The sequence below is a fragment of the Vipera berus genome (assembly GCF_964194415.1).
Source record: "Vipera berus genome assembly, chromosome: 5".
NCBI lineage: Eukaryota > Metazoa > Chordata > Lepidosauria > Squamata > Viperidae > Vipera > Vipera berus.
In genome coordinates this window covers 55,694,490-55,711,417 of record NC_138207.1, presented here as the reverse complement: position 1 = coordinate 55,711,417, position 16,928 = coordinate 55,694,490, and the positions used below count along the sequence as shown (strand labels likewise).

Below are 16,928 nucleotides of genomic sequence, written 5' to 3'. Positions count from 1 at the left end.
TGTGGTTGGGCATCCATCTAGTGCGTTATTTTTCTCAGAATGTTGTTCTTAGCAAATATTTTGTTTGGTATTAAAACAGGTATTCTTAAAGGTAAGTGTGGTCTAGAGCTATTCCTGAATACTTGGGGGTAGCTCAGTGTTCTAGGCCTGTACCACCCCATCATACTTGCAGTATTCTTGATGTCTCACATTTTTTTAAAATGGAAAACATAGAATTGTGTTTTCAGCTGGCTTGGCTTCAGCTGGTTATCCCTGTGGCACATGGCTATTAGGTTCAGACCATTGGTCAATTTTTTCTTGGCAGCCTTGAAAGTTATGCTCCGCACTATTGCCAGATCATTGGCATAAGCAAAACTCCTAGTAGCGTCTTGCATGGTTGGTCATTGATGTATATGTTAAACAGCATAGGAGCTAGTACACTGTCCTGCAGAAGTTTCTTTGGATTGTCCATCCTCTATGTTGTTCATGAAAGTCAACATAACATCTATAGGCATTCTATAATGTTCAAGTTTGAAATAAAACTGGTTTATTCAAATTAGTAAAGTAATATAGTGATTACTAGACAATGCCAATAACCTATTGTCAGGCCAACACAGATCTTGTGTAGGTTATATCACAATTCATGATATTCTAAGGGCTACTGTCTAATTGAATAATTATTTTACAATCATCTATATAAGAAATTAGAGTAGTGTTAATTCAAATGAGGCAATTTTAAAATGTGTCAACTTCATGGCCTCAACCTGTTATCACTATATTCCTTTGGTAATTTAATAAACCAGTTTTATTTCAAACTCTCCAACTTTTGGGCTTCTTTAGAGATGACTGTCTCTGTTACAGAGTGAAGTCTGAAAAATACTGAATTAGAGGATGTCATTCTTGGAAGCAACTGTAGAGAAATTGCAACATATTGGCAATAGCTTATCAAAGCCAGAACTGCGCAATGTAGTGTTGTAACAGCATGACTCTTATACAAACGGGGAAACATGAATGGGTGTTATTATCTTTATCCTTGAGTACAGCAGAACTGGACATGCATTTCCGATATATACTTCAAAGTTTCCTTTGGACACAGGGAAGATGCTGTAGTGAAGAATGTAGGTCTTGCCAGTGTCATGAAGACTTGTTACTTGTCTAGCAATTCACCTTTGCCTAGATGTGAAGCAAAAAAGAGTGCAAACAGTATATGACTTAAACAAAAAAATCGGTTCCAAAAAAAGCTGTATATTTTATTTAATGATTTTAAAATCTAAGTAAAAGTCCCAATGTTCAAAATTCATCTGGCATAGTTTTCCAGTTTCTAACTTGGTGCCTTAATCATTACACCAAGATGGCTTGCCTAATATTCTGTAGGGAAAGCCCAAATAGTCAAAATGGCAATGCAAGCAAAGCTCTGCATCTTTTGCACAGGCATCAAAATTGCACATATGTACACAGAGAGAGGCTATTCTGGATCAAACTGCTGTATTGTGATTGATCCCTTTGTTAAGACCCCTGTGCTGGTCTGTATAAGCAGACGTTATCACTATTAACAATTCTTTCCAGATAGCAGAACTCATAAAATATCTTTTATCATCCAGAAATACCTTTATTTGCATGCAGTGTAGATTACAGCAGATGAGGTGAATTAGATGATAACGCACGACATTTCCAAGGTCAAGACACTATCGACTCACAGTGTCTGCTGGTCATGGAGGAGCACGTGTGTCTGCCGGTTATGGAGGAGGAGAGTCCCCAGGGAGCAAGAAGGAGGAAGTCCATCCCAGAAAGGGGAGGGGTGTAAGGCACATGATCAAGAGAAGGAGGAAATATGTCATAGGGAAGGAGGGGTTTGGCTGACCAGGTCAAGATAGCATATTATAGTTTCCCCAAACAACCACGTGGTGGCAGCACACTCCCCGTCTGGTATTTCATAATACCACTATAGAAAATCATATAACGGTAGTTATTCAAATGCAAATACACGTTTGTGAATTGCTTGTTGTCATAAAACACCTGAGAGATATAAGAAATAAACCTGAGATATATGAGACATAAAAATCTGAGAGATATAAGAAATAAACATGCATACATATTGCAATAATAAGAACTGCCATTACAGGCCTAAAATAGTCTAAATTAAAGTTCAAATCACTTTTCTTCTTGAAGTCAGGATCCAACCAGGAAAAGCGACAAATTCAGTCTTCAAGAGGCGAAAGCAGGACAAGCTCTGTGATGGGTGTGATAAAAGTTTTTGGTGCCTTTCAATTCTTGAGTTTGTTGGTCCTTGAGCAGAACAAGGTAAGTTGGGGATTGGGGTGAAGATGAGACATTTGAGACTGGAGCATGATTTAGTTGCTCCCCGCCATGCTGCTCCCCGCCATAATTTGAAGCAGGGTTGGATGCAGGTGGTTGCTGTGGATTGCCTAGAAGTGGAGCAGGATGCATAGCTGTAGCGTGCTTGTCGCTATCGCATTCTGTGCACTTGACAAAGGCTTTGCAATCTTTAGCAAAATGATCGTATGAAGCACAGCACCTGTAGCATATTCCAAGTTTTTGGAGAACCTCTTTCTGCTCTTGTACATTCATTGCTCTAAGCTCACAACATTTTCTAAGAGGGTGAGGTCTTTTGTGAATAGGACACTGACGATTAGAATCTTCATTCCCACCACCTGAATCACTCCATTGAGGAGATGGTACAGGAGGCAAGATGTCCGGTTTTTTTTTAATTCCATTTATATCCCGCCCTTCTCCGAAGACTCAGGGCGGCTTACAAGCTTAGCAGTAGCCTTCATTTATGTATATGCCTGCTTATTAGGGCTTTCACACACACCCCTAAGCAGCATTATTACAAAGTCAGCTTAATTGCCCCCAACAATCTGGGTCCTCATTTTACCTACCTCGGAAGGATGGAAGGCTGAGTCAACCTTGAGCCTGGTGGGATGCGAACCTGCACTAATTGCAGGCAGCTGGTGTTACTTAAGGAGGCATTAGCCCACTGCTCCACCAAGGCTCTTGTAAGCACAGCTCCACGTGAGTCTCTGTGTTGAGCTGCTGTGTTGACATACCTTGATGATGATGATGATGGAGCAGGCACACTGGATTCAGGGTAGTTGGAGCTGGGATCATTTCTTGTCCAGGCGTGACTGCCGATGAACCTTGATGATGATGATGGAGCAGACACACTGGATTCAGGGTAGTTGAAGCTGAGGTCATTTCTTGTCCAGGCATGTCTGCTGATGAACCTGCAAAAATATGAGAATGGGGGAAAGGAAACATTATGGCGTAGTTTGTAATCTGAGCCTTCCTGTGTCCATTTCTCCTGCAGGTTGTATGGCAGTTTTGACACCACTGGATTGACACCGTGGGAGGAATCCAGGTAGCTCAGACCAGTTAGACGTGTGTCTGTTTTTGCCAATTCTATTTCCATGAGGAGATCACTTAGACTTTGAAGCTTGTAATTGTCTTTGTTGCCTAACTTCGGAAAGTTTTGTAGTCTTTTGAATAAGGCATTCTCTAATGCTTCTGGGCTTCCGTAGGTTTGTTCAAGTCTTGCCCACGCAGCAGTGAGACCTGCGTCTGGGGAGTCCTTGAACACGATCTGTGGATTCTGGGCCCAGCCACTTTATGAGTAGATCAAGTTCCTCCCTGGTGTTGAAGTTGAGATCAGCAATAGCAGCTTTGAAGGTTGCTTTCCAGGATCTGTAGGTCTCTGGACGGTCATTAAACTTTGAGAGGATAGAGTTGAGGAGCTCTCGGCAAATCATGTATCTGACATGGTCAGAACGGTCTGACCCCCCACTACTTGATGCCAAAGAAACTCGTGGGACCCCTTGGGTGTGAAAGTTCTCTGGTGAATAAGGGGAAGGTGTACCAGGATAGAACGATGCTGCAAGAGCATTCAGCTGTGGTGTAGTCCCTAAGGCTTGTGCTGACTGTCAATTCAACCGTTATTGATTACTGGAAGTTACATTGTCATTGGCGAGAGGTGATGCAGTTTGAAGTGTTGGCACACTTGTGTTGTGGCATTGAAGAGGTGCAGGCTGGATTTGTGTGCTGTTCGTAGGAAGTACAGCTGATGCACCTGCGTTGTAGTGTTGAGGAGGTGCAGGTTTTTGCAGTTCTGGGGTCTCTGTGATGTTCGTAGGAAGTACAGTTGACGCACTTGTGTTGTGGTGTTGAAGAGGTGCAGGCCTTTGTGGTTCTGGGGTCTCTGATGTTCGTAGGAAGTACAGTTGGCACACTTGTGGTGTTGAAGAGGTGCAGGCCTTTGTGGTTCTGGGGTCTCTGTGGTGAGTCAGGACAGCGTTGTTCGTGGGAAGTACAGAAGATGGCTCTGCATTGTTGCAAACATTATGCTTTAACACATATTGACTGGTGTGTTCCATCGGATCTTCCACTTCTATTGGGATGGAACAATCCACATCGGTGCCTTCCTGCATCGCCTGTTCATAGACCTTCAGCTTTGCTCGGGCGGCTGCCTCCTCCTTTTCCATTTGCAGAATCTTTATTTTGTATTCCACCTCTGCTTGGCGGGCTTTGTTCTCAGCTTCCACCTCTGCTTGGCGGGCTTTGTTCTCAGCTTCCACCTCTGCTTGGCGGGCTTTGTTCTCAGCTTCCACCTCTGCTTGGTGGGCTTTGTTCTGGGCTTCCTCCTCTGCTTGGCGGGCTTTGCTTTGGGCTTCTATTTCAGCTTCCTTCCTGGCAAAGGAAACTTGCACTTTCTTTTCTTCTGCAAGCGCACGGGCCTCCACTAGCTTGTCATGTATCGTTGAAGCCCTGGAGCGAGAGGATCTAGCAGAACGTACTGTGACTTTAGTTGATGTGGATCTATGAGATCTGGTCTCCTGCAGTTCTAAGGATTTCTGCCTTATTCTTTGCATCTTGCACTAGGAGATCTCTTTGCTGGTTTAGTTCATCAATGTTGGTTAGTTCTGCTGAGGAATCATCTACATTAGAGTCATTCAAAAAACCTGTGTGTTTTGCAGACAGCCGCTGGTAACTTTCATATGCTGCAGATAGATGACCTATAGAGCCTCTTAATTCAGCAGGATTATCATTAAGGCTCTCCAAAACTGACATGCAGTATGCAGTTCTGTCCCATAGTTCTGACAGATTACTGGAAAGTTCATTTCTAGTTGCCTCATAATTTTCCCTGAGTTTCTGGGTTGGTTTTATTGTACGCTTAGGTTTTACAGCAGGATCTTTGTACAAATCAGTGTTGTCTGGTCGAACCAGCTCTTCTGAATCAATGGGACACTCCGCCATGGCTAGGATAGATACAGAAACTTCCTAGGTATTTTTAACTAATTCGGTGAACTTTACTCTTTGACCACCAGGTGACGCCTTCTGTGTGGTTAGAGACTTCAGGAAAGTTCACCCTTTAGCCACTAGGGGGCACTCTACACGTGCCTGGGGACAAGCCTTATATTTGCTGAGCAGCCACCGGGGTGCTGCTTGCGTAAGTGGGTACTTCAACGAAGTTCATCCTTTGACCACTAGAGGTCGCTGTTTGGAAGCAAGCCTGTTATTTGCAGATCAGCCCCTGGGGAGTGTGCTGTGCTGCATGAGCAAATACAAGCCTGTTATTGCCCCTAGCCTTCACTTGGACACAAGGTCAGCCAGATTGTTTCTTCTTAGGACCACAAGTTTTAAGCCGGTCTGGAACTCTTAAGGAACTGCCTGTCCATGTTAAGAGTGTCAACTGTAGGCTTTAAACTGTGCCATTAACGAAGGTTAATTTGCTCCTTGTTCCTTTGTTTAGAGCTAGTGGGACTGGGTAGGATTGCTTTGCTTTAGGCCTTCAGTTGCAGGTAACTTAACTGTAGGCTTGCTGAATAATCTTCCCTCTGGAGATTCAAAAGATATATTTTAGGATTGTTAGCTAAATCACTTGTTTTTTTCATATAAAGATGCTTTCATGGCTTGTCATAAGTGTGAATCAATATCTTTCTCTGTCTATACAGCTTCACATGCAGTTTAAATTTGCAGACAGTATAAATGTTTCAGCTTGGCCACCAGAGGTCGCTGCCTGCTCTAACATAAATCCAAGTTTGCTGTTTACTTCCTGCATTCCAAGGGTAGGGGTCTCTTTCACTCAGCAGTAAACCAGGGGTTTGGTTACCAAGGCAACTGTTTTATGGCCCCTTTATGGCTGCTCTCAGAAGTCTGTTAAACAAAGGGAGTTTAGCAAACTGACAAACTTTTCTTCCCTTTTGAGTAAAATTCAGCTCTGAACACAAATTGTGTTTGCAACACAGGAGATCTCTGATCTTCCCAGTCAAATTTGGGTGAATGGCATTTTGGAGAAGACAGACAGGGAAATTTTGATCCTGCATTTGATTTCAGAAAGGCTTGAAGGTTACAAACAAACAGTCTCTCTTTGCAATTAGGAACATTTGTAAACATTCAAAGTAGATCTGAGCAGAAATTCATTTGCATTTCAAAGTCTCTCCATATTACTTTAAGACGCTGGCTATAAATTCAATGACAAAGAGGCAGTAAGATTTTAACAGGTCTTTTGGCTGGTCTCAGGAAGACAGGAAGAGACAACAGTTCACAGAAGCACAGACCCTAAAAGCACGACTCTGTCTCTTGCAGAATCAGCTGGAGAATGACAAATTAAATCATCTCCTTTTTTATTGCAGGCAGGCAAGGAGTTCAAACTGTCTTTTGACTATTCTGGATCAAACTGCTGTATTGTGATTGATCCCTTTGTTAAGACCCCTGTGCTGGTCTGTATAAGCAGATGTTATCGCTATTAACAATTCTTTCCAGATAGCAGAACTCATAAAAATATCTTTTTATCATCCAGAAATACCTTTATTTGCATGCAGTGTAGATTACAGCAGATGGGGTGAATTAGATGATAACACACGATATTTCCAAGGTCAAAAGACAGTATCGACTCACAGTGTCTGCACATGTGTCTGCTGGTCATGGAGGAGCACGTGTGTCTGCCGGTTATGGAGGAGGAGAGTCCCCAGGGAGCAAAAAGGAGGAAGTCCATCCCAGAAAGGGGAGGGGTGTAAGGCACATGATCAAGAGAAGGAGGAAATATGTCATAGAGAAGGAGGGGTTTGGCTGACCAGGTCAAGATAGCATATTATAGTTTCCCCAAACAACCACGTGGTGGCAGCACACAGGCTGATCATGCAGCTGTAATGATTATTGTGACTTTTTAGATCCCCCTGGAGTGCCTTTGAGAATATATATGCTACTGAATTTTCTTTCCAGAAGAGCTGAAAGTAAGATATTGAATATTTGGATTTTAATCTATAGCCATGAGTAAAAAAGCCAAAGCTTGCAAAGTCAACACCACTAAAGGATTCTTCAGATATTAATTTGAGAATGTATCCTAGAGTCCAATTCAGGGTTTTAATGAAATCAGGATACTGGTAGTTCCTAGACTTATTAAAGACTTGGGTGCACATCTAGGCAGACAGAATGGGGCCCTCAGAAACATTGATTTAATCATTATGACAGATATACATAGTGTGCCATAGATAACATACTACTTTTGTTGCTCTGAAGTTTTTGATTGTATATATGATGTACCTATTATCAATGCAGGTAGAAAGATAGTGCTTTTGTTATACTTTTAACTTTCAGATATTGTTTTGGACCATAACGTCAAGGCTTGGACTAGAATTTCTAAATATTCGAATGACCTGCTTTGTTCAACGTTGCTAACTCTAATAATGTATAAAGGAAATTCTGGAACATATAGTTTTTGTTTTTTTAAAATAATTGATAATAAAGTTATCTATATTGTATGATACAACAGCGTAAAGGAATAGTCTCATGGTCACTTGTAAAATAGAAAAGACTGTGATAATGTCTGCATACAGGGTTGCCTATTTTTTTTCATTTGTTGATATGACAACCTTACATCGTCTAATGATGGGACCAACTGTTTAGTGAAAATAATATCACTGTAGTCTTTTTATATGCGCCACAATGCATGCGTGTATGTATGTATGTATATACACACACATACAGACACACACACAACCACAAACCGTGTTTTCCTCGAAAGTAAGCCTCCCCCTGAAAGCCCTAGCTAGAGTGGGGGTAGGGGGGCTGAAGCTGCCCCATGTGCCCCACACCCGTTTACCTTACTGGTAGAATCGCCACAGCCAGGCCTCCCATGCCTCGACACTTGTCAAGCCATGTGGCTCATCACATCAGTGCTGCCACTTGCGGCAGGAGGTTGCACAGCGCTTCCGGCTGTTGCTGCTGCTCTCAGGACACTGCATGGTGCTTCATGCCATTGCTGCCGCTAGCAGCAAGAAGCCTCATGGTGCTTCAGGCCGTTTCCGCTGCTCACGGCAGGACGCTGCATGGCGCTTCACATTATTGCCGTTGCTCGCGGCAGGTGAATTAGCTCGGACAATGATCAGAGAGAGATGGCAGGCTGGGTTCCAAACGCTTTATTCGCTTCAGCTCCGGACAGATGACAAGCGGAGAAACCCTTCCTTTTATAGCGAACTGTCAACTGTTACAACAAATCAGGAAACCGTATTCTCCCGCCTCGAGGGCGGCGACCAATAGCCTGCCGGTAGCTTTGACAGCTCCCGGGCGATTGCGCTTGCGCGGCTTGGCAGGGGAATCCGTCAGCTGGCTGGCTTACCGGCTAAGGGGAGGCGTGTTTAGGGAGCCGGCATTCTTGACAGCTCGCGGCTGTCAGCCAGGCCGGTTCTTGCGCCTGCGCAGCCTTTTGACAGCTGTCACTGTCAGTGGTTGCTGCCGGCCTGTGCGCGTGCGCGGTTTCTTCCAGCAGCCTTTTGACAGCTGTCATCTGTCAATGGCTGCCGTGTTAGAGATTCCCTGGTTGTTCTCTGGCCGGGAGATTGTCCTTATAATGTCAGTATGCAACAGCAGGACGCTGCGTTGCCTCCTGCCACAAGCGACAGCAATGGCCCAAAGAGCTGCGCGGCTTCTTGCCATGAGCAGCAGCAACGGTGCAAAGCACTGTGTGGTGTCCTGCCACAAGCAGCGGAAACAGCCCGAAGCACCATGCAGCTTCTTCCTGTGAGCGGTGGCAACAGTATGAAGCACCATGTAGCATCCTGCCATGAGTAGTGGCAATGACACAATACGCCACATAGTGTCCAGCTATAAGTGACAGCAAATGGCCGCTGAAGAAGTCAAGCAGCATCCATACATATAGCAATAACACTTAGACTTATATACAGCTCCATTGTGCTTTACAGGCCTCTAAGCGGTTTACAGAGTCAGCATATTGCCCCTAATAATATGGGTCCTCATTTTACTGACCTCAGAAGGATGGAAGGCTAAATCAACCTTGAGAATTGAACTGCTGGCAATTGGCAAAATTAGCTTGCAATAATGCATTCTAAACACTGTGCCATCCTGGCTCTTTTTATGTATGTATATGTAAAATGTACCAAGCAGCTTGATTAGGCTTTGATTAATGTAATAGACAATAAAATATGAATTGTTAATTGCAACATTTGTTGGATGTATATCCCACTTCTCCATCAATTCAAGATGCCATACCTAGTATTTCTGCCTTCACTTATGGGAATAGCATCCATCTGTGAAATTGGCTATGTTGAGTGAAAGTGATTGGGCTCTAAGATCACCAATGGCTTAAAGGACCTGGATCTTGGTAGCCCAGGTCTTAATATCCTAGCAACTGCCCCACACTAAATTAATTCTACCTGGCTTTCAAACATCTATTAACTTTATGATAGTATTCTGGCCATCAATTTATCCTGCACACTGAAAAAAAATCCATTTGGAAACTCTTCCAGGATTAAAGTCTTGCCATTTGTGCCAAGAGAATGAGCTGTGTAAAATAGTTGACTAAGATGCACATTGTTATCTCCATCTTGAAAAAAACAGCTTATCAGCCATGTTTGAGGTCAGTTTCTCTTTTTTACCATACCAGGAGGCGTCATCAACACTGACTGGTTTTGTAACCATAATATGGTTGTGCTTCAGCTGATGAATCACCACATATCTGAAGTCACACACAACATCACAAAATATAAAACGTTCATTGCAGAGAGGAAGCAACAGGAATTTATAAAGGCTCTGAAAGGCCCAGAATGAAGAATAATTATCTGAACATTGCCCCTTATTCATCTTACCTCGAAGTCAGTTTTTCCCCTCCATTATTCTTTGCCCATTGAAAACAATACTATATTTGCGTGGGGAAAACTCTACATTTAGAATATATTTTAAATATATTTTAACCGATTTAACTGCTTTAAATGCAAAATTGCTGATCAAAATACCGATCATTTCAAATACAGTTTCCATCAGTTTATACTGGCTGAGGTTCCTTCATTGTGGGCACCTGGAGGCGCCCCCCTCCCCTTTTAAAAATATCCTGGATGACGGTAGTACCTGTTGCTAGCTCGATGCAAACGGCATGTATGTCCCGAGTTGCCCTCAGAAAAACAGACTTGGCTTCTTTATCCGGCGGCTAAGCCAGAATTCATTCCGGAATGTTATTGCGTCAAGGAGCGAAGAGGCAAATCGCCCCCCCCACCCCCACCCCGCTCTTCCGCAGGCCGCCCCGGCCACGAATTGGTGGGCCGGGAAAGGCGCTTGTTTTTTTAGCCAGACCCGACTGGCGCTGCAGCGCCTGGCGAAGCGGCAAATGGCCCCGCCCAGGCCCAGCCGGCCGCTGCTCGCAGTGGCTGCGGCGGTCGGCTCTTGTGCTACTCCGCGGCGCTCCCTCGCTCCCTTTGAGACGCAGACAGGTACCGCCCTCTCGCTCGCAGTCCCGGCGGCACATGGGGAGATGCTGCTCGGCTGCGCCCGGTTAACGTCGGGGGGGCTTCGCTTCTTGCGCTCGCCGCCTCCTCCTCCTCCTCTCTCTTGGTCCGTCTGAGCCATGTCCGCCAGAGGTGAGTGAGCATCTGGGTCGGGACAGGAGGTTGGGTCGACCCCTTTTCAGCCAGCGAACGCTTCGAGATAAGGCCAACTCGCCGCCTCTTTCGCCTCTTCCTCCCTGGGCCGGTAGTTGCATTCGTGTTATCGCTTTTCTCCCTCTCTCGCCCCCCCCGCCGCCTCCTTCCCCTGCAATAGGCACCTGCCGTGCATCAGAACTTCGCTCTGCCTCGTCGGGCATTTGCTTGATCTTGCCAGGGAGGGAGGGAGGGGAAGAAGAGCTGCGCTTGGGAGATCCTTTAGTGGCCGTTGGCGTTACACCACAGTTCTCTTTTGTGAGTGCGAGGAAGCCTGGCCTGGTCAGTGAACCTACCTTCGTAGGGGTGGGGTGAGATTTTGCTTCCACCCCACCCTTTTGGGGACCAGTGTTTTACAGTGTTGATGGTAAAACTGGGGATTAATGCACCAAGATATTTAAAGCTGCAATGAATCTCTTTGGGTAAGAGGGAGGGACAACAGAGAAAGGAAATAAATAATCACAATCACTTGGGAGCTTTACCAGGCTGTCTTTCCTTTCAAGAAAAAAAATCTTTTTTGTGAAGAATTTGGCAGGTAGAATTTTGCATTGATAGGAAGTGAAGAAAAATACCAGAACAATACTAGTATGTTCTGCTTTCTGAGCTAGGTGAAGTAGCTGGTACAGTGATTTTAGTCATTCAGCCTTGTAGATACTTGTTTTAATGAAGTGTTAGGTATTTTTCTCTAAGGGTCTTATTCATGGAAATGCATATAATATTGATGTTAAAGTCTACAAACAACTTTTATTATCTGGATATAAAAATATTACAATATTAGTATATTTTTCAACAGCAATCCATTGCACACTTTTCTTGCACCCAGTCAGAAATCCTTTTGAATATAGATGCATAGGATCATAATGGAAAGAAGCCCAGATATAAAATTCTTCTTTGGAACTGGGACATAAGATCTGTCTTATGTGCTTTGTTTTGAGGACAGAAAAAAAAATATTTCAGAGAAATCAGTGCATTTGATATTTTATAGATGCATTGTGTACACTATGTAAGACCTTTTATGTACATGCACTTGTAAAGAAATAACAGCACCAAAGACATGTTTCTCTGATTTCCACTGTGTGCATTTGCTTTATTTCACTTGCACTGTAATTGTTCTTTCAATAATAATTGAACAAAATGGAATGGACTGTGACCAGAACAAAACTCCTATAGGAATCTGCAAATACTGATTTGTCTGCAAAATTCATGGGTGTGGCTATGCTTGGTACTGGAAAAAGAAAAGGTGGAGACATGGGAGGAACTTTGCATATTCTGACTAGGCTCCTTAATGTTGGTAGCTTCCTCTAAATTTTGTGATGTCACAGTACTGATTCAGCTGAAATTTGAAAGCACATTTAGTTAATTTATTTTGAGGATGGGTGGGATGCTCAGGGAATTCCTCTGATTTATAAAACTTGCACATCAGCAACTCCAAGATCTCTTCACCTTCATCTTTCTGCAGAGATATCTGTTTAATCCTTGAATGGAAAACCTTGTGCCACTTTTCATTTCCAACATCTATTGCTAGCTAGCTCTAGAATTGCAAGACCATTGCAGAAACCATACTGTAAAGTTATTGTAAAATAGAGAAAATTGAAGCAGCTCTTATTACTAGAGAGGTGAGTACTCCTGGTCTACTTTCAATGTTTTTGCATTTTTGCAAGAAATAAGCTAAGAAAAACATTAGATGTCATATATTATGCTTCCCAGCTGTCCAACATACTGGAGAGCAAACATGCAAATCAACATTTTTTGTATAATTTAGACATATAGCAGTAGACTGAAATCTTTTAAGACAAGCTTTGATATCCTTGTGAATTAAGGTTTTAAAAAATATTCAAAATACCGAATAACTTTAAAATACTACGATTATAACATAAAGCATCACATTAGGATGTAGTAACTTGACAGATTTAAGGCAATGGCTTTGGTAGCTTTAAATATAAAGAGTTTAGAAAGCCAAATATAAAGTATTATCTGGAAATATTTTTGGAAAGCAAGGGCTAACTGCAGCTCCAAAGAGTGCATATTGAGCAGTTTGGGAGAAATCTGTCAAGAAGACTTTGGGAAGCCGACTGTAAAATTCAAGACAGGTTTATATGTATATTATTTTGCTAGTCAGGCCTAACTGATTATGTTATTGAACAAGAATGGTAGCCTGTGGGACATTTGCTAATGCATCCTTCTGATGGTCATGCTGCTTCTTGCTTTGACAACAACATTCCTTCAAAAAGAGAAACAATAGGATATAACGGGTAGGCAACCTCGGAATTTATGACTTGTGGACTTCAACTCCCAGAATTCCTGAACCAGCATGGCTGGCTCCAGAATTCTGGGAGTTGAAGTCCACGAGTCATAAAAGAGCCAAGGTTGCCTAGCCCTGGGATATAGCAACCAGGAAAAACAGGAAAAATACTATTGAATATCCATCTTCTGTGGTCTTTGGCTGCCAATTCCAGATTCAGATTATGCATGAGTGATGTATGTATTCAGTGGCCCCAAGTATTCCCAACAAGGTGCATAAACACAGATGACTATTATGGAAATTGCTTTTATTAAAGCTATTTCAGTTAAAATAAATAAATAAAGGGGTCAATTTTTGTGCCAAGATATATTTACATTCTCCAATTATATGCACGTAACCAGAATCACCAGACTGAGGTTTCTGCAAACATAGAACAAAAACTATGTGACATCTCAGGGATTGGTTATAGACCAGAATGCTCAGGACCCCTCTTGGTAGAAGTAATCAAACTTTATTAAAATCCTCTTAGTTGCCTGTAGATGACATCAGAACTATTTGGGGTGCAATCTTCGATGGAGTCAAATGGTAATTTTAATAAGCTCCAGCAATCTACAGACTGCAGAAAACTATTTAAATATCGACATATTTGTTATTGGAAAACTTGTTTTGTACATTTTAAATTACAGTTTCTTGGTTTGCTTAGCTAACCTGGATTGGCATGTTGTCCCAACCCAGGTATCTGGATTAAGTACAGGTAAATTCTATAAAATGGTGTCTCAATCAGCAGACGGTTGTAGAAGACTAAATAATGCAGCTACTATATGGCTCCCAACCCTTACTGGTATATGGAAATGGGAGACAGAAATAGTATGGGAAGAGATTTGTCCATAATGGTTATGACCTTAATTAGATCACACTTTTTATTTTACAGAATTACATTTTTTATTTTAGATAGTCAAGGATGTGACAAAAGAGCCTTGGTGGAGCAGTGGGCTAATGCCTCCTTAAGTAACACCAGCTGCCTGCAATTATTGCAGGTTTGCATCCAACCAGGCTCAAGGTTGACTCAGCCTTCCATCCTTCCGAGGTAGGCAAAATGAGGACCCAGATTGTTGGGGGCAATTAAGCTGACTTTGTAATAATGCCGCTTGTGGGGTGTGTGAAAGCCCTAATAAGCAGGCATATACATAGAATGAAGGCTACTGCTAAGCTTGTAAGCCGCCCTGAGTCTTCGGAGAAGGGCAGGATATAAATGGAATTTAAATAAATAAATAAATAAACTAGCCAGGAAGTTTGTGAAAATGAACAATACTGTAATGTGACGGTTGCAGTTGGTATATCACCTGGCTACAAACTTGAGTAATGATTTATCTGTAACTTGTGCAAAATACATCTTATAATAAGCTTAACTGTGTTACATTGCCCCTTCTGGCCAAGTGAGCATAAATATTGATCAAGACTGAATAATATTACATTTAAATAATAAGTAGTACTGCAAGTCAATCAACTCCCTTGAGGTTTTCAGAGAAAGAAGAAAAGTGCACAACAGGAATAGTTGATTTAAGCATAAGCTGCCTATAAGTATATCTAAACAAGAAAATGAGTTGGCACGGCTTAACAGGATTCCCAGCAAAATGCCATCCACAAATGTGTTCTTATTTTCCTATCCCAGTGGCTTAGATTTGTAGCCCAATCTATGGATTTACATACATAGTTTCAATTGGGGAGTCTCTGGACTTACGGATGTAAGTATTGATCACATTTTTACAATTGTTCCACCAGATATCCATGAAGGCTTTCCAAGTATAGTTGTTCACCTATCATCTATGTCAACTAATCTCACAGTTTCATGGCCAAGAAGCTTAGGATGCGGAAAATAAGTTCTGGAATTAAACTATAGTATGCATTAAAAGGGAAATTTACTTTCTTGTTGACTAAAGACAATCTGTTGTTTTAGTGTGTGTTAGTCTCCTGTCTGTGATTATTGAGGATCTTATGATGACCATGGGCTTATACTCCAGGCAAGCCTGGAAGCTTAGCTGATGTCTCTCAGTGAGGGGTTAACAACATGCCTATATGCCTGTGGAATATTTTTATTAATTATGGAATGGAATTATATTTGATAATTCACAGTTCCTTAAATGGAAAGACAACATGAAAGATACACTACAATAACATCAGCTAACAATGGTTGAGATTGCCAGAAGAGCAAGAGGCAGAACTTTCTATCTCCCTTGATACCTGAAGTGGTAAAAGAGAAAGAGAAGGAAGAGCAGGAGGAGGAGGGGGATCCTCAAAGTGCAGTTACTTAACAAATTTTTCAAAGTTATTAAGTACTTGAAAGACAGAGAAGTTTGTCATCTAAAATGTAACAACTAAGCAACTAATTATTCTGTGTCCTTTAGCTGTTATCAGGGTAATGGTTAGTTTTTAAAAACAGGTTTTTAAGTATAAGATACTGTAATAATATCAGAATGATGGCCAAGGAGAAAAGAACTTTGCATATTCTCACAATAGTTGTGTTAATTGTATGGATAGAACTTTCCATGTTTGAGTTGCAGAATTAAAATCAGGTTCTACCTGTATATCAATGCTTTTGTTAATGTATTTTGATGGTTATACAGTATATTTTATTTTATTTATTTATTTAATTAAATTTCTATACCGCCCTATTCCCGAAGGACTCACTTTGTCAGTTTTACAAAAAAGCAGAGTTTATGGAGATTGAGAACGACCAATGTCCTATGATTGATTAGGCTCCCCAAACTTGGTATTCTTTAAAAATATTAACCAGTTTCCATAGCTTTTAGCCAGTTGGTTATTCCATTTTTAACAGTTTTGGGGGGAAGCATGGAAATTCAAATGCTGAAAAAATGATGGAAACGAATGGAAATATTAACAAATGGAAGGTACTGACATATGGACACTTACCGTAGTAAAATAATGTGATTAATGCGAGACTATTAAGAATAAAATCATAGTCTGGATTAGCATTGTTGCTGAATGTGTTTGTTAAATTACCGGTACTTAGATTAATTTTATTATGCGATTGCTTTTTAACATTTTACCATGAATTAGATTCACAACGTGAAGACTATGTTAAAGTGTGGCTTTATGAGAAAAAAAATCTGTGAAGTGCTAGACTTAACAAAAGCAACTTAACCATTTATCTTGAGTTGCATCTTTTATTTATTTTTTAAAAATCTCTCTTGTTTTGGTTACAAGCTAATTGGAATTCCTGGGGAAAAATTACAAATAGGTCAGCATAAATGAGTACCAGAATGATTGTGAGCTGCTAGTTTCCTGTCATTGTCTATCTGTACAATGAGCTTTAAGCTATTTTGAATGCCCACGCTTCTGTATGACTTTAAAAAGATAAAATAAGCTTAGCTTGTGGCTAAACAATTAGCAGTTCACTTCTATGCATGGTTACAGAAAATAAGTCTCTTGGACTTCAGTGTGTGTCACTCCCAGGAAATTTTATACAGAATTGTATGACTGCCACTGGCATCAGCTTGGGCAGGTGTAAAGCCTCGCATATGTTCCTTAAATGGAGGGAAGTTATCTGAATCTGATCTAATCAAAATGCTTCACAAACAATAGAGACAATAGCACAGCAAGTAACACAAGCCAACATGATCTTGCTGCTGCAATTAATCATGTGGTTACCTGCTTATGATGTTGCCTGTGCATAAAGACAGCTGTTGGCCATTTTTGTGTGTGTGATGTTTAACTTTTGTGCATTCACACGCTGATGGTATGAA

General features: G+C 41.7%; 2 protein-coding genes across 7 annotated transcripts in view; one reads left to right on the top strand and one right to left on the bottom strand.

The window, feature by feature from the left end:
• Positions 1–987: 987 nt before the first annotated feature.
• Positions 988–10,484, bottom strand: LOC308668344 (uncharacterized protein). 4 transcript variants are annotated; one of them, XR_014026500.1, is made up of 4 exons: positions 10,357–10,484; positions 3,048–3,224; positions 1,587–2,265; positions 988–1,152 (listed from the first exon to the last, which is right to left on the bottom strand). XR_014026500.1 is itself a non-coding variant. In XM_081328196.1 (4 exons), exons 1-2 carry the CDS (start codon positions 4,860–4,862, stop codon positions 3,930–3,932), a joined length of 867 nt encoding a protein of 288 aa, XP_081184322.1. In that variant the 5' UTR covers positions 4,863–6,683; the 3' UTR covers positions 988–1,152; positions 1,587–2,265; positions 3,048–3,929. The 4 variants fall into 4 exon arrangements, 3 of the variants coding, with proteins under 3 accessions (XP_081184322.1, XP_081184320.1, XP_081184321.1); XM_081328196.1 differs by lacking the exon at positions 10,357–10,484 and adding an exon at positions 4,602–6,683 and having other exon boundaries at positions 3,048–4,535; XM_081328194.1 differs by lacking the exon at positions 10,357–10,484 and having other exon boundaries at positions 3,048–6,683.
• A 160-nt stretch (positions 10,485–10,644) lies between these two features.
• The window catches only part of ABLIM1 (actin binding LIM protein 1), a 215,909-nt gene continuing 209,625 nt past the window's right edge, over positions 10,645–16,928 (top strand). The window contains exon 1 of one of the 3 annotated variants that reach the window (XM_081328191.1): positions 10,645–10,862. In XM_081328191.1, the coding sequence (XP_081184317.1) occupies positions 10,850–10,862 (13 nt within the window). In that variant the 5' untranslated portion in view covers positions 10,645–10,849. Of the gene's footprint in view, positions 10,863–11,129; positions 11,205–16,928 lie in introns of those variants that run through there. The other 2 variants (XM_081328193.1, XM_081328192.1) reach the window with 2 other exon arrangements.

Coding starts and splice junctions, on each gene's coding strand:
- LOC308668344 (XM_081328194.1), bottom strand. CDS start 4,862: ATGCAAAGAATAAGGCAGAAATCCTTAGAACTGCAGGAGACCAGATCT.